The sequence below is a fragment of the Labeo rohita genome, chromosome 1 (genome assembly GCF_022985175.1).
Source record: "Labeo rohita strain BAU-BD-2019 chromosome 1, IGBB_LRoh.1.0, whole genome shotgun sequence".
NCBI classification, from domain to species: domain Eukaryota; kingdom Metazoa; phylum Chordata; class Actinopteri; order Cypriniformes; family Cyprinidae; genus Labeo; species Labeo rohita.
Genome location: NC_066869.1, coordinates 33,142,117 through 33,164,955, shown reverse-complemented (window position 1 = coordinate 33,164,955; position 22,839 = coordinate 33,142,117). Strand labels below are relative to the sequence as shown.

At 34.1% G+C, this 22,839-nt stretch overlaps 1 protein-coding gene across 1 annotated transcript in view; it reads left to right on the top strand.

Moving 5' to 3' along the window:
• Positions 1 to 126: 126 nt before the first annotated feature.
• tmem131l (transmembrane 131 like) overlaps positions 127 to 22,839 on the top strand; it is a 60,849-nt gene continuing 38,136 nt past the window's right edge. Inside the window, exons 1-4 of the mRNA XM_051106895.1 lie at positions 127 to 310; positions 1,011 to 1,081; positions 8,458 to 8,498; positions 21,680 to 21,751. Coding sequence (XP_050962852.1) covers positions 202 to 310; positions 1,011 to 1,081; positions 8,458 to 8,498; positions 21,680 to 21,751 — 293 coding nt within the window. The 5' untranslated portion in view covers positions 127 to 201. The remainder of the gene's footprint in view (positions 311 to 1,010; positions 1,082 to 8,457; positions 8,499 to 21,679; positions 21,752 to 22,839) is intronic.

Sequence of the window (22,839 nt, the reverse complement as noted above, 5' to 3'; positions counted from 1 at the left end):
CATCTACACCGCTATCGACGCGTTGGACAAAACACAACCCTTGCAGTACAGTTTGTAGACTGTTGCGTCGCTTGCAGTGCAGCTGACTTGTCTGGCTCTAGTGGGCGCACACTCACTCACATAGGTACTGCCGAGAGAGAAGAGGGAGGGTGTGAGAGAGAAAGAGAAAGAAGTGAAGCCAGAGAGCTCAGCACAGCCAGCATGGCGAGCCAAAGGGACTTCACACACAGAAAAACATGGATTAATGTCCTTCTGCGACTCCTACAGCTGTTATTGCCGTACATTCAACACGGAGGAGCTCAGTTTCAAGGTGCGGGGGACAGATTCGTCTTATTTATTTAGTCCGCGAATGCAACGCGAGTGTGAAAATGTCGGAGGAACTGCCGAGGGCTGATTTGACAAGTATTCAAGTGCAGTCGTTGTGCTAAAAGGGCACAGTAATCATTGTGTTTACCCGAAATCCGACCTATTTCACGCTTGTTTTCAGCCGTCTGTGTACCTGCATTAGGACTTATGTTTTGATTCAAATCCTGAAGAAAGACGGCTTGCGCTTTTTTGGCCAAGTTACTGGTTTTGTTCGATTTCCTGTGTCAATGCAATATGCTACAAAGCTCATATAGCTTCATACAGCTGTTACTCAGTGCATTCTTTAAGAACTATAAGCGTCTGTCCGATGGTCGCAGCGGAAAACACGAGTCAATAGCAGAATTAATGCACATTTAAATGTGTTTCCAGCTGCGTGTATTTGGGATTGTTGACATGGTGCGATCTCTGGACTAAAATAGCTTGTCCGTTCAATTTCACGCCTTTGTCACCCACACCAACTCATTTGCTGCTTGCTGTTTAACTATTGCAAATATATTAGTTAACGCTTGTGAGGTAATTCGAGCACTAGTGTCATTTTTGCATTTCCTGTATTTTTTTGTTTATAGACAGGGGTTGCTCTGGTATTTGTTGTTGATCTGCTCGCATGATTTTCTATATGTTCATGTCATTTTTTCTTCTTGAAGCTCTGACTCAGATGTCCAGCGTGGTTGAAGTTTGGCAGGCTGAGGACGCAGACTTCTTCATGCCATCGCAGGTATGTGAGCTAGTAAAAAATATGACGTCATGAACTGGACGTTTTTATTACAGTTCAGCTTCACTTCATTGTGAGCCGAGAGCACGTGCGGGACGTGGTGCAATGTGCTATTGTTACATTTGCAAAGGTGGCGAAAATCAAAATAAGATCTTTCTTTCATTTGGTTTTTAGTATTGTTTTACTGTTTGTTGGTTTATGCAGTTCTTATACGGGCAGGGCGATTGTTTATTTAGCTTGGCGAAATGTGTTTCCATGTGGAGGCGGGAACAGGAGGCATCTTTCTGTAGGACTCTGGGATCCTGAATGGACCTATAGAATAATTTCGTTTTGACATGATCTCATAACACATTTTAGCCGATTACCTCATTACATATTTTGAAGTTTGTCCTTCCCCTTTAAAATGACGTTTAATAGACTTACAAAATCATTTTTGGTTTGATTCATTCATTATTACTATTATTAATAGAAATAATAATAATGAAATAACCAAACAAAAACGTGAGTTTATCGGTATATGTATTCCATACACTTGTTTTAAAGATTGAAATATAGTTTTCAAAATAATTACATACCATAAAACTCGGAGCATCTTTAAGAAATCTATTTTGTAATTGTTAGATGCTCGTTTTGCTAACAGTTAAGGAATTTTTATAGCTACAGAAATTTGTCATATTTACACTCGCTCATGTCATTCCAAAGAGTTTTCACGACGCGTCATCAGTCGGCCATGTTGGCGGCACTGAACGTAAACAATGCCACTGAACTGAACAAAACTTGCATATTTTGCTGATTATTGCTGCTGAAAATGTAAATTATTGCCATGTTTTTGGCTGTACTAATATGTTGGACCAGGAAAAACATTTGGGGTCCTATAGAATGCCAAAAGTTATGAGAGTGCAAAAAACTGTCTGAGGAACAAAAGGCATTTGTGTCTGGCCAAACCGAACCAGGATGTCCAGTTCAGGAATCTTGACAACATTCGTGTTTATTTTTATCATTTCTGGTCAGGTAGGCGAAATATCAGGCTAATATCTTAATTAATACTACTGTTATGTATCTTTAACTTTAGTTTGTCAAAATATTGCGCCTCTTCCTGCTTACCAAATCCTTCTCTGTATGATTTAGCAGCTTCCACACATTTTTAGCATAAATTAGCAGAACAACGTATTCAATTGTACATTAACTGTGCAATCCGTGCTGTTACATCTGAGTATCGCCAGTATGGCCGCGTATTTGGGTAACTGACCAAATCGTGATGTAAGTGCAAACCCTTTATCTGACGTATTTTCTTCTGTGGAAGACAAAAGATATTTTGAATATTGTAACCAAACTGTTTTGGTGACCATTGATTTATTGTAATGGGTCTTCTGTGGAATATAATAGATGTTAGGGAGAAAGAAAACCTTAGTCACCATTCATTTGCATGGTATGTTAAAAAGACGTAGTAAAAAATGAATGGTGGCTTGAGAACCAGTCCGTAACATTCTTCTTAACTTAGTCTTTTCGTTTTTTTGGTTAACTATCCCTTTAAGTTGAGTCAGTAGGTCAGCAGTTGATGTGATCTTTGTCTGACCTCAAGGAATGTAATAGTGGTTTGTCTGTTAATGAGTCTAATTGCAAGCCATATATATATATATATATATATATATATATATATATATATATATATATATATATATTAATGTACTTAAATTTTGATGTACTAAAATATCTAGAACGACTACTGAACCTAAAACTAAAACAGAAATAGCTCTAAAAACTATATAGACAATAAAACTGAAAATATAAAAATAAAAACTATTTCAGATATTAAAAAAAGATAAAATAGTTATAAATGGTACTACAATAGAAATAGATTGTGGTCTGGTCTTCAAATTGTGGTTATGTTTGCTGTGGTGATGTTAGAACAGTCAAGCCATTTGTACATGAGATGCATTAAAGCACCACAATTTCCTGGCGTGGGACTTGGACATTGCTGCAGAAAGTTATTAGAAAGTAAGAGCATTTTTGCCAAGTATGATCTTACACACAAGGAATCTGTATTTACTATGCTTCTAATCCTCAAGAGCTATAATAATGCAATAGTTAGACACATAATAATTAAATTAATAACACATAATAACATTTACAGAGTTGCTATTTTATGCAGACAAGGTAGTGTGTGTATTGTATGATTAAATATTAATTGAATGAACATATTGTTCATAGAGCTATGCAAAACATAATGCCATTGGCGCTTGAATCCAACATTTGGCTCAGTAACAAAACAGTGCACTACCTTTTTTGTGGTAGTGGATGTTTTTGTAGATCACGATCAGGCTCACGAGACTGATTATAGTTTGATGAAGTGATGTAGTTTTTTTCATGTTTCCTTTTGGGCTGGAAGGTAATGCAACACAAACATGCACAGAAACTGCTTGAGAAGTTGACAGACGATTTGCCACTTTTGTGGTTAACGGTTATGTAAGCGACCTGTCTTATGGCTTGAGAATGGCCACAATCAAAGGGGATGGAAAATTCCATTTATAGTTCTCCATTTGTTTAGAGGTGCTCTGTTTGTTGGACTGAATGTTGTGAAGGTGGTAAAATCACATTGCATCAATCTGTACTAGTATTCATATGTAGTAAGCATGTTTTACACCACATGGAAATGTCATACTGAAACTGAACCATTGCTTGACACACTTAAAAAAAAAAAAAAAAAAAAAAAAGAAGAAATGCAGCATGGGAATTGACTATCACTTCTTTTTTAACCAGTTTCCAAGGCAACATCTCTCATTTTCATTTAGTTTAACTTGATGTGCTTAAATAACTAACTAATAAACTAAAGATATCGAAATATAATAAAACACACGCACACAACAAAATGACTAAAAATTTAAAGCAAAATATATTTAAAAATATACTAAAATAACACTACAAATCATTATGTGAATGGTCAAACCAGTTGTATGTGAAATGGAGCATGGGAATTGACTAAAATTAAAAAAAATACACCATATCTGAGTAGATTTTTTTTTCTCTAGTCAGCATCAGGGGAATATTTAATGACCTTGGTATTGAATGTGCTGCTGTCGTTCATTACATAACTGCTAAGCTACAATACAGTGAAGTCAAAAGAAAGTGGGTTACTATCGTTCTGAAGTTCAATTATAGGGCAACTTTATTTCCCCCAGGCTCCATCTCAGCTGATGTCCATGTTATTAATAGCATATAAAATAATATTTTCTTTTCATATATATCTCTCTCAGTGGTGTGCAGTGGTGTTATGAAATGAGGAGGTCATCAGTTTTTTCTCTTCTTTCATTTTTGTTTTTGTTTTATGTTTTAAATTAAATGTAAATTCATGCCCCAGTCACATTTTCTTGGTTAAATAACAACAACAACAACAAAACAATTCTATTTTATATTTTTACATTAACAATATAATCAATATTCTATTTATTAATCTTTTTATTATCTTTTTATTATTTATTTTATTTATTACATTTATTCTAAAATAATAATTCAAGGCAGTGACAATTTAAACAATATATTTTATTTGTGAACTTATGTTCAGCTGTTCTTTTTAATAGTTAACTTAAGTATTTTTAAATTTTTCGGATCATCAAAGCTCGGTAAATATTGGTCACAGACACAGAGATTTACTTTAAATTTGAAAAAAACTCTCACAGATCATGTTTTCGTGCCATTTAAGTTGTATGCTAATTGTGTGAGTTGTTTGTTTATTTCTTTTAATTAGGTTTCCCATTAATGCCATTATTTTAAAGGCTGAAATGTGAGGTTTATCATTTTAGATATATTTTTGTTTTGTCAAAACCTGAATCTCCACTGTAAATCATGTTTTTGCAGTTTAATATGTTGCCTTAGACATTGCCCAACCCTGCTCATGTTGTATTCATTTTTATTTTACACCCTTCTTCCTCGGCTGGATTGTTTAGAGCCCTTTGAAGCTGCATTTAAACTGCATTTAAACTGCGTTTTGGAAGTTCAAACTCGTGGGCACCATAGAAGTCCACTATATGGAGATAATTAAGAAACACAATTTCTTCACGACAGAAGAAATAAAGACACAAACATCTTGGATGACGTGAGTAAATTATCTGTAAATTTTTGTTCTGGAAGTGAACTTCTCCTTTAAAAGAAGTCTTAAGTCTTAAATTTGATTTAAAAAATCCTGCAGACAGACGTAGCTTTGCACACTGCCAGCATCTAGAATGATTTTGATCAGCATTTTAGTGTTCATTTGTCAACTGATATAAGATTTTGTAAGCTTGGCATACACGTGCACCCCTCAAAAGCCTGAAACCACAGAGCCCCCCCACATAACAAATCCCAATTTAACCCCTCTGCGCAAGAACACTAGAGGCAGGATTTACCGCATGAACCAGTTACAGCTGAACATAACCAGTCACATCCAGTCATATCGTGATGGAGGCATTACCTCCTGTCATGTGACTTTCCCCATTCATTCTCAATTACCCCCCACCAAACCCACCACATGCTTTAGGGGGGGTCTGTTAAAATTCAGTGGGCTCAGGGGAGGCGAAAGAGACATGGCCTCCTGCTGTAATTTTTTTTTTTTATGTGGATGAACTTTTATTACTGGTGTGTTAAATAAGATGGATATGATTTGCTCATTCATGAGTAATCTGGACTTGTAAAATTGAGGTCAAATACACAAACAGCTTTCTAGTTAAAAAGAAAAAAAAGCAGTTTGACAACTGACTAAAAACAAACCCATAAATAGACTTTGATTCATCTGTAGTCAATATAGATGTCAGGAGTGATTGAGTAGACCTGCAGCATTCCATTTAAAGAGAACCTCCCTCACCCGATGATGGATGGATGCCGCATTTACCCAATGCATTCTAATAGCGCTTGTAAATACTACACTGAAAATCCTCAGATTCACAGCATGTTTTCTAGTTTGAGGAAGACTCTAATTGAAACCCCTTGTCAGTAGGTCTGCATATTCATCCAATCATTGTAAAATGTGTACTTAACAGTCATCTGACACCAGGCAGCCAAGTGTCCTCTATATACATCCATTGTATGCCTGGAGGGCTATAGTTAGTTCCTATGGAAACTCTGTTTTTAACAGCGCGCATAGACACTCATCAGGTAATCAGGGTTTCAAAGCTCTCAGTAAGATGGCTATTTCAGTAAATTGCTTATAATATACTACAGGCAGTTTATAGGATAGCATGGTTAGGAGTGTCGAAACGGCACAGTGTTCCCTTTCACTACTTTTGCATTAAAAATAAGGTCAGGTCAGATCTACTTGGACTCTGGATTTACAGGTTTCTGTTTTGAGTTTTGTTTTTTAGATAACACTTGCAGTGCTAAATGAGGAAATGTAATATATACATTTCTTACATATGACCAGTGTTGGGGAAAGTTACTTTTAAAAGTAATGCATTACAATTTTGCATTACTTCCTGAAAAAGTAACTAATTACGTTACTTAGTTACTTTTTATGAAAAGTAATGTTACTTTACTTTTGCGTTACTTTTTAAATCTGAGCGGGCTTACTTCTTTGTTTTTAATTTAAAACAATTCTAATGTAAAAGCCCTTTTACACCAAAAGTGAAATGAATTCACCTCAGGCTGAAAGAAAAGTACATTTATGCAGGAGATAAAGTAATTTTTGCTTATTAGTATGGTTGAATTGCATCATCAAAGGTCAGCACCAAAGACACTGGTTAATAAAATGGGATTAAATACATAAAGGATATTTGTTTTATTTGACATATTTAATCATTGCAGGGTTGCGTCATATTCTGAGTTTGCATTTCACTTTTTTTATTCATTTTGAGGAACACTGAATCTGTTTTTTGTGAGTGAGATAAATTAATGAATGTTCACACTTAGTCTAGAATACAGTAACAAGGGTTGGGTACCCTACCTGGTGCCAATATGGCACCGGTACCCATATGACTGAATCAGAACGTGAATTTCGGTGCCACTTAAATGCCTGAACCGTCGATTGAAATATTTGTCTTCTGGTGCTATGACAGGGATGTGAGAAGCTTTGATTCATCAACATGTATGATTGCTAGTTAAATGTAAATACTGCATTCATGGTCTGTCAGAATGACCAGAAAAATTATTTCATGAATGAGAACACTCACGTGAACGTTGGAAAGCTTTGATGATACGAATCCAAGACATCTTTGTAGTTACTGTCCATTTTCACATTTCGAATTAAAAGCACAAATTGTCTGTAAATGAGACCATCTGAGAAGCTTAGCTAGCTACATTAAACGCATCTAACTTAAAATGCCAAAAACTAAACGTTCTAAAGTGTGGCTATATTTCACGAGAAATGATTGAGACACAGCGACATGCAGCAAATGTTGCTTGTGTGTAAAGGGGGAAACGTCAAACCTAATGAAACATTTGAGGGTACATGTAATAAACTTGAAAGTAGAGGGATGCACCGTGTTTGACAGTTTGCGGACATCAGCTGGCACTATCAGGGGAGGTGTCGTATTTTGCCAGAGAAGGCAAATATGGTCATATTTCTGCAAAAGAATTGCTGAAATTTGAAGCTGTTAAATTATTGTAGTTGGGTTAGGTTGCTCAGGTTTTATTGTTGTTTTGCTTTGTATTTACTTAAATATTAATGTATACTTTTAATACATTGTTCAATTTAAAGATCTTTTTTGTCCAATAAAAAGGTATTCTTGTGTCATCCACCATTTTGTGGCTTTTTTAAAAGTATCGGTTCAGGTACCGTTTTGGCACCAGTACCGTTTTAAAAGTATCGAATTGCCACCGGTATTGAGAGAACCCCAAACGATACCCAACCTTAACAGTAACATCATGTTTACTCCCAATTTCCTGACAGGAGACCTGTCAATCAATAAATGGGGAAAAAAGTTATTTGAAAAAGTAACCCCAATGTTTTCTTAGAAATTCAAAAGTAATGCATTACTTTACTAGTTACTTGAAAAAAGTCATATTATTACGTAACTTGCGTTACTTGTAATGTGTTACTCCCAACACTGCATATGACATATTACTTGTATTTGTTTACCAAAATGTTTACAAAAGTTTTGGGTCGGTACGATTTCTTTTTAATGTTTCTGAAAAGTTGTTTGTGAAAAATTGTTGAAATATTATTACAATTTAAACTGTTTTTCTTTTAAATATATTTCAAAATTCAGTTTATTCATTTATTCATTGCTGAATTTTCAGCGTTGCCCCAGTCTACAGTGTCACATTATTTCTGCAATCATTCTAATATGTTGATTTGCTGCTTAAGACTTATTATTATTATCAATGTTGAGTCTATCTATCTATCTATCTATCTATCTGATAACTGTACCTTTGTAATATGCTGTTACCAACTGAATTTTTTTTTCTTCCAGGCAGAGGAGCAGCACAGTGAGAATGTTCCTCGAGAGGAGAGGTGAGAGTTTATCTTAAAACCACAATCCCTTTGAGACTTTTTGCAGTTTTTATTTTGTTCCATTTATTCAGGTGTGATAGTAAAAAATATGTTTTTGTAAACCCACAGTCTGTTATATATAATATAGTTCACTAAATTATCTTGTCCAAAACATGAAATCCGAAAGTTTTACCTTTTTAATGATCACATATAAATTTCTAGTGGTCTATTGTGTATATCTATCTGAAGGCAGGGCTGGTTTGTTTCAACAGTGCATGGAAAACTAAGCCTCCTGAGGACACCAGCTTTCTATTTACTCTACATTTGCGTTCATCTGACTGACATGACCTAAAATCAACAGACATTGTTGTATTAACTACATTTTAATGGCTAGATATGAAAATGAGTTTAGCCTAGAACTCATTGGCATTTTGTTTATATGGAAAAATACCAATTTCAGCACACAAATGCAAGGTGGCACATGGTTTACAGGTGTGTTTCAGAAGAAAAAGAGCAAGATATCAGATCGAGTAGGTGTAGATGCAAAAAAAAAAAACAAATTGCCAGGTGATACTGAAGTGCAACAGATTTGAATTGGAATTTTTTTTTATTGTGTTTTGTCTATTATTTGTAAACACAAAAGTAAACTGTTATAGGGGGGGCTTGTACGTGTGTAGTGTCTCCTCTAGGAGACACTACACACATCAGGAAATGTAGTTATCTTTAACTGATTTGCTGATAAACTATATATATCCTTTAGACTAGATGAAACTACATTTAAGTTAGTTGAACCAGGACTCTGCAGTGCAACAATAAAAAAAAATATTTAGGAACACCAATACGACTGACCCGTTTAGCATATTTCTGTTATATTTCTGTTGCATATTTCTACGTATTTTTGCAACGTTGAGTAATGTATCACAGGCATATCTCATGAATCCTTTCAGAAATCAGTGCAGTGTAGAGAGCTTCGTTGATTATAATTTAACTTTGTGAGATTGCGATGAACTAAGATGAGTGACAGCTTTTAATGATTTTTAAGGGAGTTTGTAAATGAGATATTGATTTAATATAACAGTTAATGCTAAGTGACTTATTGACTATAACACCTGATTTTGTTGTCAAAAATTGTTTGAAACTATTTTAGTTTAATTTTTAAAGTATCTTTTCAGTTATTTAAATCATTTGATATTTCTGTGTTCAAAATTTTATATTTAAAACATGAATCTCAACATAAATGTTTTGGCAGTCATTCGTTGGGGTGTACAACTAATATTATCCACCGTCCTTAAAAAGGCTTTTCTGGTGCAAATCTAGGAATGTATTTGGTAACTGTTCCTATTGTAGTTTATGCGCATATCGTTTTACAAAATAAAAAAAATAAATAAAGCAATATATTTTAAAAAATAAATACAAATGAATGGAAGTCTGGCTAGTGTTGAGGATTATTATTTCATTCACTTACTTGGCAGTTGACTGTGCCACTAATAGCAATTCGGCTGATGAGTGATTCATATATTGGTTGCTTGAATTCTGCAGTAAAAGAATGTGTTAAATACTTAATTTGGTAAATTAATGAATTGTGGACTTTTTATTTGTCACAATAGGCTGTTAAATAAGTGTATTTGATCATTTTCAAAAAAAGCATCTGTGACTTTGCATGCAAAGTAACCGAAACTTTTAACTTTCTCTTTATTTTCCCCTCTTCATTGTCTCTTTGCCACATCCTCCCATGTTACCCGTCACCAACTCTGTAGATCTCATTCTGCTATCTGCCTGTAGCAGATGTTTCATAGTTCACATTGTCTTTTCATTGTTTTGACATGACTCAGGGTAGCAGCATGCTCTGTGGTTAAGTCCTAATCAGAGACTATCACCAAGCACAATGACTGCTTTTAACACAGCAGCATCAACAAGACTCACTTCCTGTATCAACAGCAAAGCGCAGAAGCGCAGTTACATGGACGTTAAAGACACCTGTGTTGAATTCATATAAAAACATTAAATGCCAAAAATAGTGCCATCTTTAAAAAAAAAAAAATGTTTTAACATTTGTTACATTTGTCGCTACATTTTATATGGAAACATGGCACTTTCAAATAAAGCTGAGGGTGACAATGAGCTTCAAAACAAGGAAGTAGAGATGACACCTTCACCCTGATTGGTCCAAGTGAGTTTTCAAATAAGCAGAAATGACCAAATTTGGATAAAATCTCCGAAGCAACCTGTCATACAACCGACATAGCGACATAACTACTCATGTAGTTATATAATAATATTTTATGGCTAATAACTAATATATAATCACTAATATATAAAAACTTAAAATGATATTTATTGTATATATGTTTATACAGGATGTCAGAGTTTGCATTTAGAAGATATAAGCATTTAAAACTTACAGACTCTAGCTACTGCCAGTATGGATCAGTGGTTTTGATGACATCACCCTGCACTTCAGCTTCTCATCAAACTTTTTATCCAGTCAAATACTCTCTAGAATCCAAAAACTCCCACCCCCAACACTATAAATAGATGCTGAAGCTGTGGCTGAAAATGGTTACTTGTTCACAGAATTAGTAATTTCTGTATGTTGAATGGCACATAGTGCACTATATAGAGGATAGGGAACAATTCAGACACTGTAAATATGCTTTTCATTGGGGCAAATGAAGTCTGGTTTCAGAATAAAGTCTGCACAGTGTGCTCCAATCCAGAGACACTATAGTACGGAGCGGATCATATGCGCGAGTCGCTGCAGATTACAAAACATTTAAAAAAAAAACATTTTAAAAATTCTACACAGAATGCTATATTTTATAGCAGTATGGATGAGATTGTGGCTCTCATATGCAGACGAATGCGGCTTTACCAAGCTCAACGGCTCTGGTCCAAGCTGTGAAATAAAGAAACGCTATTGACTATTTTAAAAAGTGGGCGGGGTTGCTTGATATGTCCTGTCCTGTCTTCCTGTTTGAGTTGAAATTATGTCAACTCATGAAATAATGTGTTTCAAAGCACTTCAGTGGACCTTTAATGTGTTCAACAGAATTGCAAATACTACACGCTTATAGGTTAGCCAAGATATTTAATAAACACTGAATTGGGGATGGCCTTTAGTAAAAAATATTTTAATTTTGCAGGCTGTGTACGGCTCCTGGAGAGCAACAAAATGTTCATGTTATACATGTATGCAGCATTCTTTTGGTGAATTCATGGAAGCACTGTAGCTGTCTTTTGCAGGAGAGTAGAACAGTGGCATTGTGGGTTGTCTTGGTCTCCCGAATAGAGAAATGAAAGCCAGAATCGTTTTACCACACTGTCTGTGGATTACAAAAAAAAAAAAAAAAAAATACTGTAGACTTAAAAACAGTTTCTAAATCTTTTATCTGTCCAAAGCCAAAAAAATGTACACCCTAAACACAAAGGTCATGTGGAGGCTATCTTGTAATGTATAAGTCTCTAGAAATTGGCTCATGGGGTTTTAACGTCAGCAAGCATTGAGCTTGTCAGGGCTTTGGACTTATGATAGCAGTAATGCTGTGTTAAGCAACAGAATGTGCATAGATGAGACAGAAAACCGGAGTGCATCCCAGATGCAAGGGCCTGAGAAATTATTACGCATGCATTGCACCAATAGCAGTAGATGGATTGCTTGCATTGTAATGAACTCCTGGATTGTACCATATTGATGATTTTTTTCTAATTTCATGTTTGTGGTCCACTGTCGGATAAGTGTGTAATTCTATTATAGATTCTTCTGGTGTTCAGAGTTTGCTCTTTGAACTTTGGCCTTGTGTTTGTGCGTCTATTGGCAGGGTGGCTATGATGGCATTTGTCTGTGTATTGGAGATTATTGACTGTCTTACAGCATGCAGAGCAAAGAGATTGTGTTATGCAGTTGTGTGAGGTCTACAGAGGACACATTGATTTGCATAGCTAGATTTTATAAATTGTTCATGGATGGTTTAATCTTTTTTTTAAAACGCAGTATTCCATATTATAAAAAAACACTTCATACCAAGCACTTGACTACATGGTTATAAAGATATATAAGATATATAAGATAAACTTCGCTAGATTAAATAAAAACTGCTTTGTTTGAGCTTTTTGTGCATCTAAATGTTTGGATTACATACAACTCTGTATTAAAACATTGTGTATTTAATATTTCAGATGTACCTGATTACTCCTAAAATAGAGAAGAATATAAATAATAAGTGAATTTAATATATGTCATTGTTTTAATGATTTTAGAACACATTATTAGATTAATTGTACTACTTTGATTCCCAAAACCTGAAAGATTTTTTCAAGTCTGATTTTTCACATCTTGTATAGAAGCCATTTGTATAAAACATATTTTGTGAAAAGGCAGTTTCTGCACAAAACATATTTCAGGAAATAATGTTTCATATAACAGTGAAACGATTTTTGAAATGCGGAAATCTCACACTATCAGTAATGGAGGCCTTTTGCAGATTTACAGATTAATGCAAAAATGTAGTCAGTTTTGTCAGAGAATTTCAGGAAGCAATGTTTTGCAAGTCATGTAAACATTTAGTCTGGGTTTTTGGATTCAAGATTTACAAAAACATTAAATAGTGTTTTTGGTGAAAAGTTCTACATTTGAGATTTGTAGTATTATAAGTATACGTTCACACTAAAAAAAACAGACATTAGATGGTTTTCATTCTAGCGTAATATAACTAGAAGTAGTACTATTGCCTAATTGTAGACTCTTGATTGCGATTACACTGTTTCTCCACTATTTCAAATCTTAGAACATTTTAGCACATCTTGCAGTGCTTTCAGGATGTTTCACCATGTTTATCACACAAGTAAGGCCAGATCATGTGAAAACACTTGTTCTTTATTGCATAAAACTTTCATGGTTGGGGGAAGTGATGTCACAATGCACTGTATTGTAGGGACTGCTTTTCATGGCCTGTATTGTTAATTTTTAAATGTAGTGAAATGGTTTTATGAGAACTTTCAGCCATTGCAAAACAAATGATTGAAGTCAATAAATCTATGAAGAAAGAAAAAATGAAAGAGTTATAAAATGAGTGAATGTACATCTAAAAAAAATAAACAAATAAAAATAAGAATTTAAAGATTGCAACATTTGCCACATCCTGAGTTCTAGGATCCTGATGGGGTACATAATTTTGAAATATGTCCAGAAATATTTTTATGCTGGTGTCGTATGCCTACCTAGCGACCTAGAAAATACTATTTCAGTCTTTTTATTTTAAAATTGCAAGTTTAAAGAAGAAGTTCACTTCAGGAGCAAACATTTACAGATAATTTACTCACCCCCTTGTCATGCAAGATGTTCCTGTCTTTCTTTCTTCAGTTGTAATGAAATTATGTTTTTTGAGGAAAACAAATCAGGATTTCTCTCCATTTAGTGGACTTCAATGGTGCCTGCGATTTTGAACTTCCAAAATGCAGTTTCATTGCAGCTTCAAAGGGCTCTAATGATCCCAACCGAGGAAAAAGGGTCTTATCTAGCGAAATGATTGGTTATTTTCTAAAAAAAAAAAAAAATAATTTTGTAAACACTGATTCAGTACTTCTGTAGATTTTGAATTTGGAGGAGAAAATGAGATGGGAGTTTATCTACCCCTAACTGTCTTGACCCGGCATACACAGAGTTCACGCAGAGCTAGACAAGACAAGCATTTGAGGTTAAAACGTATATAATTTATTTATTTATTTATTTATTTTAAATAACCGTTCATTTCACTATATAAGACCCTTCTTCCTCATCTGGGATTGTTTAGAGCCCTTTGAAGCTGCATTTAAACTGCATTGTGGAAGTTTAAACTCGCGGGCACCATTGAAGTCCACTATATGGGGAGAAATCCTGAAATGTTCTCCTCAGAAAACAATTTCTTTATGACTAAAGAAAGAAAGACATGAACACCTTGGATGACAAGGGAGTGAGTACATTATCTGTAAATGTTTGTTCTGGAAGTGAACTTCTCCTTTAATTCAGTGTGTTACTTACTGAAATTTAATAGTAATTCGAGTGTTTCCAAGAACATCTGATGCCAGTTTTTTGGTTTCAGTGAACATTTTGTTTTTGTTTGTTTCAACTTTATGCAACGAAGGTTGTCAATGGTCTGTCTCACTGAGTGCACCTCAGAGCTCTCATCCGTAAATGTGGCATAATGGCTTCCTAAAGTGGCAATTTGAAGGTAGTCGTAGTGTATAGTATGTTCTGCAGTTCTCTCTGTCTCTCTGGTTGCTAGTGCTAATTTTCACACCTCCTGCTGTGCTACGCCCTCTCATCTCTTCCCCTGCCCTCTGCCAACACCACAAATAGCTTCAGCTCTGGCATCAACTACATTCCATTAAGCCCAAATCATTCCACAGTGTTTCTTCTCTAGATCTCGCACACTAATATTTAGGCCAGTGTACTCATGTTATTGTGGATGAGTATTTCCCTGGAAAAAAGAACAACAAAAAGACATGTCAACAAATGAGCCGTTCTTCACCATAGGCTTATTGTGCTTTTCTTTTTTCTTGGTTTAATTGTCGAAGGATAATTGTGTTTCTGTGTTTGTTTTGGCAACCACGTTGCGTCACGTTGACACCAATTAATGGCAACACATTTATTGCTTTGTGTTTATTGCTTCTGTCATGTGACCCACTGTTGTGCAGCAACCAGTAACCATGTTCACCTGTCACAAAGCTGTGCTAAATCTAAATTAGATCTAATGGAAACAGAGCTGATAAATGTGTTGTTGTTTTTTTTTGTTCATATTCGTTTTTGGATTTTGCCAGCTGTTATTTGATTGGTAGGAGGCTGTGTTCTTATTACGTTTGTGGTGACACTTTACAATAAGGTTCATTAGTTAACATTAGTTAACTACATTAATTAACTTGAACTAAGAATGAACAATACTTCTACAGCATTTAATAATCTTACTGTTAATTTCAGCATGTACTAATGCCTTATTTAAGTGTTTAACATTAGTTAATGCACTGTGAGCTAACATAAACTGACATGACATGAATGTAATAAATGTATAGTTCATTGTTCGTTCATGTTAGTTAATACATCAATGTTAACAAATGTAAAGTGTTACCATCTTTGCTGATTTTTGGTTAAAATGTATTGCTTTTCTCGAAAGTGTGGAATCAGACAAACCACCGGCTTTAAATCCATAATCCAAAATTCAAGTAAATCTTTTGATAAATGAATTATAAAGTATAAATTAAATGGTTTTGCTTGCGTCTTAAAAAAGCAAACATAAGTGATTAAAAACAAAGCCAAGACTTATTAAAAGATATTTTGATGGAGAGATGGGATAAAGATTAACTAAAATACAAATATGATGTGAACAAATATAGGTTACAACAACCATTATGGTTTTTATTGTAAAAAAATGACAGATATTTGAATGTGTATATGATGTATAGTAGACTAAACTAAATAATATATAAATAAAAATAGATCGTTTAACATATATTTCTACATTTGATCTTAAACAGGACATTTTTTTTTTTTAAGTACAGTTAATTTAATCACTAAATTCTGATCAAAATGCAATAATTTAACTACATAGACTATTATGCAATATTATAATATAACTGCAAGTCTGTAAAGCATAGTAATAATTTTCCTTCTATAATGTGTAATACTGGGTAGGAAGTGTTAACTTCTTAGGTTGTACCACAATTTTATTCTAAAAACCTCAGAACTTGACAAATAGGTAAAGTATTGTTGCTTCAAGATACCATAAGTCAATAATATTGTAAAATTGGTCTCCTGTTTTGACACAGGGTCATGTTAGGTGATGCTTGGATTTGATCAGATAACATACTTGAAGTTAAAAGTTTGAGATCCACTGCTATAAAGAAATGGAAGCAGCAGATTTTCTGTTTTTCTTTGTTCACAAACTGCTAAAATGGTTTTCTGGAGTAATCACATGCTGTCAGTAGAGCTTAAGGTGCATCTACCACAGAATAGTCCTTGAAGACATTTACAGTTGCACCTTGAACAATAATGTATATAAAAATACCAGCAGGCTCTCAATACTGCTCTTCACAGGACAATGAGTAACCAAAAACACACTGCTGAAGCATCAAGAGAAGAGTCAAGAATCCATTTGAACATACATTTTACTTGCAAAACATCCAAAAGGACGATAGAATACACAATGTTGATAGAACAGTGTTATTTTTGCTGCTTAAAGGGATAGTTTACCCCAAAATGATTGAAATTGTTACCATTTACACACCCTTGATGTTTTTAACCTGTATAAATTTCTTTCTTCGGTAACACTTTATTTTAAGTAGTCATTGTTACACGTTACATGCACTTACTATTATAATAACAATTAATGAATGTATAATTACATGCAAGTAACCCTAAGCCAAACCCTAATCCAAACCATATACTAAGTACATGTTGTTAACTATTACTACTGAGTACTTAAATCTGTAATTACTCTGTAACAAGGACACCTTAAAATTAAAGTGTAACACTTTCTTCTGCTGAACTCTGAAAAATAAACACAAAGAAAAAAATAATATGGGGACCATCAACTGTTTGGTTACCCATGTTCTTCAAAACAACATCTTTTGTTTTTAGCAAATAAGCTTTATGCAGGTTTGGGTAACCCTGACATTCATTTCTGAGTATTTGAAAATCCTGCTTGTTTTTTTTTTTGCATACTCTTTGAATGTGGTGAGTGTGTTGGCTCCTCCCTCTGCTCGTCATCGGACTCAACAGGCAGACCATAATATGCACACTGATGTGCAGTACCACTGGCTTAAACATTCAAACTGAAAGCTGAACTCAGATCAGCCACTATGTATCATTTCTACACTCTTAACCCCTGCATTATTCAAATTACCTACAACTTCCTGTTTGAGCACACACAGGAAATGAGCGCTACACCCTTCTTCAACCACCAATATTTTTTTTTTCTTTTGTGATGGGAAGTGATGCTACTGCCAGAAAAGTGATGCGTAGTGTGAGAAATCTTGATTAGTTTTAAACGAAGGTTGTAAACGTGATTGTTTTTTAAACTGTAAATTAAATAAGTGCTTAAATGTGGTAACATTATATATATATATATATATATATATTTATTTTATTTTTTTTCAACACTGATAATAAATGTTTCTTGCCCAAAACATCAAAATAATTCAAATAATTGTATTACATTTTAAAATAAATGACATAAGAAAGCAAGTATTTTAAATTATAATCAAATTTTTACAGTATTACTGTTTTCACTGTATTTTTGTCTAAATAACTGCCTTGGTAAGCATACAAGACTTCTTTCAAAAAATATTTTAACCATCTTGTGCAAACCATTGACAACGAGTCAGTAAGAACACAGATTGAAGTCTTGAAAGCTTAAATGCTACAAGATTATAAACCGTATGTGTTTGATTCACCAAAAGAGTAAGTTCAGGATTCATACTTAATTGGTTGAGTTCTGGGTCTTATTCGTATTGTGCGAGAACAGTTCATGCATTATTTGGAACCGATTATAATAACCAGTTCTCAGTTCCCAGCCATAACAAAGTGGCATGACCAACAGCGAAGTGCATTTCATTTATACAAAATAAGCTCACCTGAAACTCTTACACTGTAGTTCCTGTTTCAGCATAGACAGGATGTATACCTATAGGTGCCTTGATTTTGAAATCGATAGCTGCTAATCTGATGTTCATGCGATGCAGTGATTCTGCATTCTTCAGACATGGCTTCCACTCATACCCATACAGGGGAAAGACAACCACCATGCTATACCTTAAGTCTGTATGCAATCTTTAAAGCCAGTACGTTGTTTTCTGTTTTCCCTCTAGGCATGCTATACGTTGAAGGGATAGTTCACCCAAAAATGAAAACTACTCTGTCATTAGTTACTCACCCTCATGTTGTTTTAAACCTGTTAGACCTTTGATATTTTTGATGAAGTCCGAGAGCTTTTTGACCTTGCATAGACAGCAACACAACTGACACGTTCAAAGCCAAGAAAGGTGGTAAGACAGCTTTAAAATAGTCTGTGACATCAATGGTTCAACCATAATGTTATGAAACTACGAGAATACTTTTTGTGTGCAAAGAACACAGAAATAACGACTTTATTCAACAATTAGTCTTCGTCCATAAACTTTCCCTTTAAGGGGGAAACACTGTGCCCACTGAGCCTCAGAGAGTCAAACAGACTTTGTGATTTTGTTGCCTTTTTTTGACAGAATCACAGAATGTGCTGAACTTCTATAGCTGTTCTTACTACCCGCCAGCAGCCATTTGATAACAAGGCTGGCTGTTGAACTTTTGGACCCGGTATCAAATCTACCCCGTGTCTTTTTATAAACTCGTTCAGTCATTGCTGACCAAGGGACTTGAATTCTGTTTAGTCCAGAATTTAAATTGGGGTGACTGGCGTTAAGTCTATCAACTTATCTTGAATATCTTGGTTTACCAAGTGTGATAATGACCAGACCAGTCATTATCGGTGTATAGAAACCAGTGACCATTTTATTTTAATGAATTTATTTATTTTTCAGTCAGTCAGTCCATATTTGATGCTCCTTCTGGCTCTGTATGTTCAATCTTCTTTGTTCATTTTGATTTTGTGGAGAACTTTAAAAGCTCTTCAAAGCTATAAACATGTGCATGAGTAGTATACGTAGAAGTATTGTTGGTTTGTTTCATATGTTCTTTCTTGGAACTGGTACAGAAGTGATTCATACCTCAAGCTCTCCTCTTTCTGTTGGTAATCAGTTATGAAGGCCACAGATAGGTGTCTTCGTGTCAGAGGTCCAAGCTGTTGAAAGCCTGGACAAGCCACTGACAGTTTGCAGAGAGGAAAGCTTCCCATACGATTAAACTGATGGTCTCTTCTACTTGCTGGAACCCACTAGAGCTCCAGCTTTTCACCGTCCATATTCACTAAAAACAATTACATCATGCTTCACAACGTGCTGATTTACATGAAGTGTGAATTCATGAATGTGCATATGACCGTTGGAAGCGGAAGCAATGGTGTGTAGTTCTCTGTGGAATATCCTTTTTGAAACAATTAAGCTATTATAGGTGGGTTTGCATTTAATTAATGAACGAGTAGTCATGTACATTTCAGATTCAGCATTATAATAAACTGACACTTATTTGTATAATGAATTTGGGTTATGGAATTGAGACTTGTTTATTTTAAGCATGAGACATCTGTGTCAATAATATCCTGTTTTCAACCCTGCATATGCATACACATTGCGTATTTAACTGCAGTGCTTGTTCATGGAATCTTTTGGTTCCCTTTTATTTGAATTGGTTTTGATTACCCAAGAAATAATAGATTTAAAATGCATTTATTTTATGCTAAGTATTGTTCAAGTCTATTAACGTATTTACTGACACATCGCTTGAGACTTGCTGATATCAAATTAGAAATAAACTTTATTTAGAGTACTACTTGTGCACAATGCACATTTTTTAATATTAAGCATAAAATATATTTTAATGTCACTATGCATATGAATTGTATGATCTTTAAATAATATCGGCCTTTAAATACAAAATATTTAAAGTGTACCTGAAGTATTCTTGCAATAGTTCCACTTAGGCACAATCAGATATACTTAAGCATATCTTTATTAAAGTGCATTAAGTACAAAATTAGTTGTTCCAATTTAGCAGACTTTAAATATACCAGTTTAACATGCAAAAAGTACAATTGCAGGGTATTTTTATTAAGTGCATAATATGTAGTTTTAGTATATTTAGCATGAAATCACTGTATTTTAAATGCATTTTAGTGTATTTATTCTAGGTTTAGGTGAATTTGGGTGATTTCATCTTTTTTAAGGATTTGTTAAAAGAACCAACTTACAAGAGTCAATTATTTCTGGAGTTGGACTACACTGGTTGCATTGTGTTTTTGATTTGTTAAAAAATAATCCGGTTATACAAGTCATTTGTTTATGAATCACACTACACTGGATTTTATGTTGTTGTTTTGTGCAGCCTTTGAGGACTTTATATAACTTCATCGAACAACATAAAATAATTTCCTGAAATTATTTTACAGCACCCAGTTTTGTACTGAATTCTTTTCCAATTTATATGCAAGCTCACAATCATAACTCAAATAAAATATGATTTCTTTAGACATTGTGCTAAGGTTTCTGCATTGCGTGAATGCTGATACAGGAAAACGTCTATTTTTGTACAAAATGAGGGTATTATTTGAAAAATGATGCAGTGACATCTTCAGTATGCACAGAGTAGATCAGTGTCAGGGTTTTAAAAATGTACATCGCAGTTAACTGGAAAATTACCAGCTTTTCAAGGTCATGTTTATCACACAGTAGCAAAACTCATTCAGCACATACATTTCAAAAATTCAAGAAGAAAACTTCTCAGAACAACTTCATAGCATTTTTTTCCACTGTTCACCTGCTACAGTAGGTGTTTTCAGAGAAACAGGCCGTTTAATTAGTTTTAGGAGAGTATAAACAGAGGTGTTTATGATTTGGCCTGCTTTGCCCTGCTGCCCACTTTAACTTCCTGTTGTTTTTAGTTTCTTGTCACCCTTTTGCACAGTTGTTGTGTTTGCACACGTGTTTGTTACATGGTTTCGGTGTCTGAATTTTGCAACCTTTCTTTTATGTGTTGAGTTTATTTCATAATGAAAGGAAGCTCGTTTAGCATTCTCAGTCTCTCATCTCATCTTTTTTTCATTTTAAATCACTTGATATTCTCATAATGCAAACGTGCGTCTCTCAAGAGGAATGAAGTCATTCCCTGAAACTGCCAACAAACTTGCTCTGTTTGTGGTTTATTAACATTCATGCATGTGAAACAATGACATTGTGTGATAAAGTCAGTTCCCTTTTGCCCTCCCTAGGCAAAGTCTAGGCACAGAACAAAAAAATACATTTTTAAAGTAGATTTAAATCTGGATTTTGCATCTTGAGATCTTCAGTTAACTCAAAAGGAGTTTAAAATGCTTCAATGCATAGTTCTATGCAATAGTCGTATGTTTTGATTTGTTCATGAAATGTGTATACACCATTCAGCACATCATACAAAGTTTCGCTCCTTCCCCAGAGAGTAACAAAACCTCTCCGGTGGTTTTGATTCTCTTGCTCCGTATTTTAAAAGCATTTTTCATGTAAAAAGCATCAATCTGCCTGACATTCACATGTATTTTTCTCCTCAGCTCCTCGTTTTATGTACAGGAGAGTGGGAGACAGCTCCTGTTTCAGCCGCCCACGCTGGATTTTGGACCACAGTAAGTGTTTTATAGTTTATATGGTGTGTATATATAAACCAGCATGTGTATATATGATCTTGTATCTCCATAGGCTTATAAAAATGCCACTTCTTTTCAAACAATACTAATATATAATACTAATATATATATTTAAAAGAAGTTACCTGATATAAACAATGACAAGTTTTCTCAAAGACGTAAAATTCCCCTTGATCAAAATTGCTGTACAGTGTGCATTTTTTTTTTCATTAGGTCAAAAATTGTTCATGTTCAAATGTGTTCAAAAAACAGTTTAACGGTCCATTGTAAGTGCATTCCTATAAACGTACACTACCAGTCAAAAGTTTTTGAACAGTAAGATTTTTAATGTTTTTTTTTTTCTCTTCTGCTCACCAAGCCTGCATTTATTTGATCCAAAGTACAGCAAAAACAGCAAAATGTTATATTTTTTTCTATTTAAAATAACTGTTTTCTATTTGAATATTTTAAAATGTAATTTATTCCTATGATTTCAATACTGATTTTTTTTAGCATCATTACTCACCTTCAGAAATTATTCTAATATTCTGATTTGCTGCTCAAAAAACATTTATTAGTATTATTTTTATTATTATTATGTTGAAAACAGCTGAATAGAATAGATATTCATCTTTGATGAATAGAAAGTTCAGAAGAACAGCATTTATTTGAAATAGAAATCTTTTGTAACATTATAAATGTCTTTGTCATCACTTTTGATCAGTTTAAAGCATTCTTGCTAAATAAAAGTATTAATATCTATATTTTCTTCTCCCCCCCCTTCCTCCAAGACTCCAAGCTGTTGAAAGGTTTAGTGTATAATGTTACAAAAGGTTTTTATTTCAGATAAATGCTGATCTTTGGATCTTTCTGTTTATTAAAGAAAAAGTAAAAAAAAAAAGTACTCAACTTTTTAAAATATTGATCATAATAATAATAATAATAATTAAAAGTTTCCTGAACAGCAAATCAACATATTAGAATGATTTCTGAAGGATCATGTGACACTACAGACTGGAGTAATGATACTAAAAAATGTAGCTTTGGTCACAGGAATAAATTACATTTTAAAATGTATTCAAATAGAA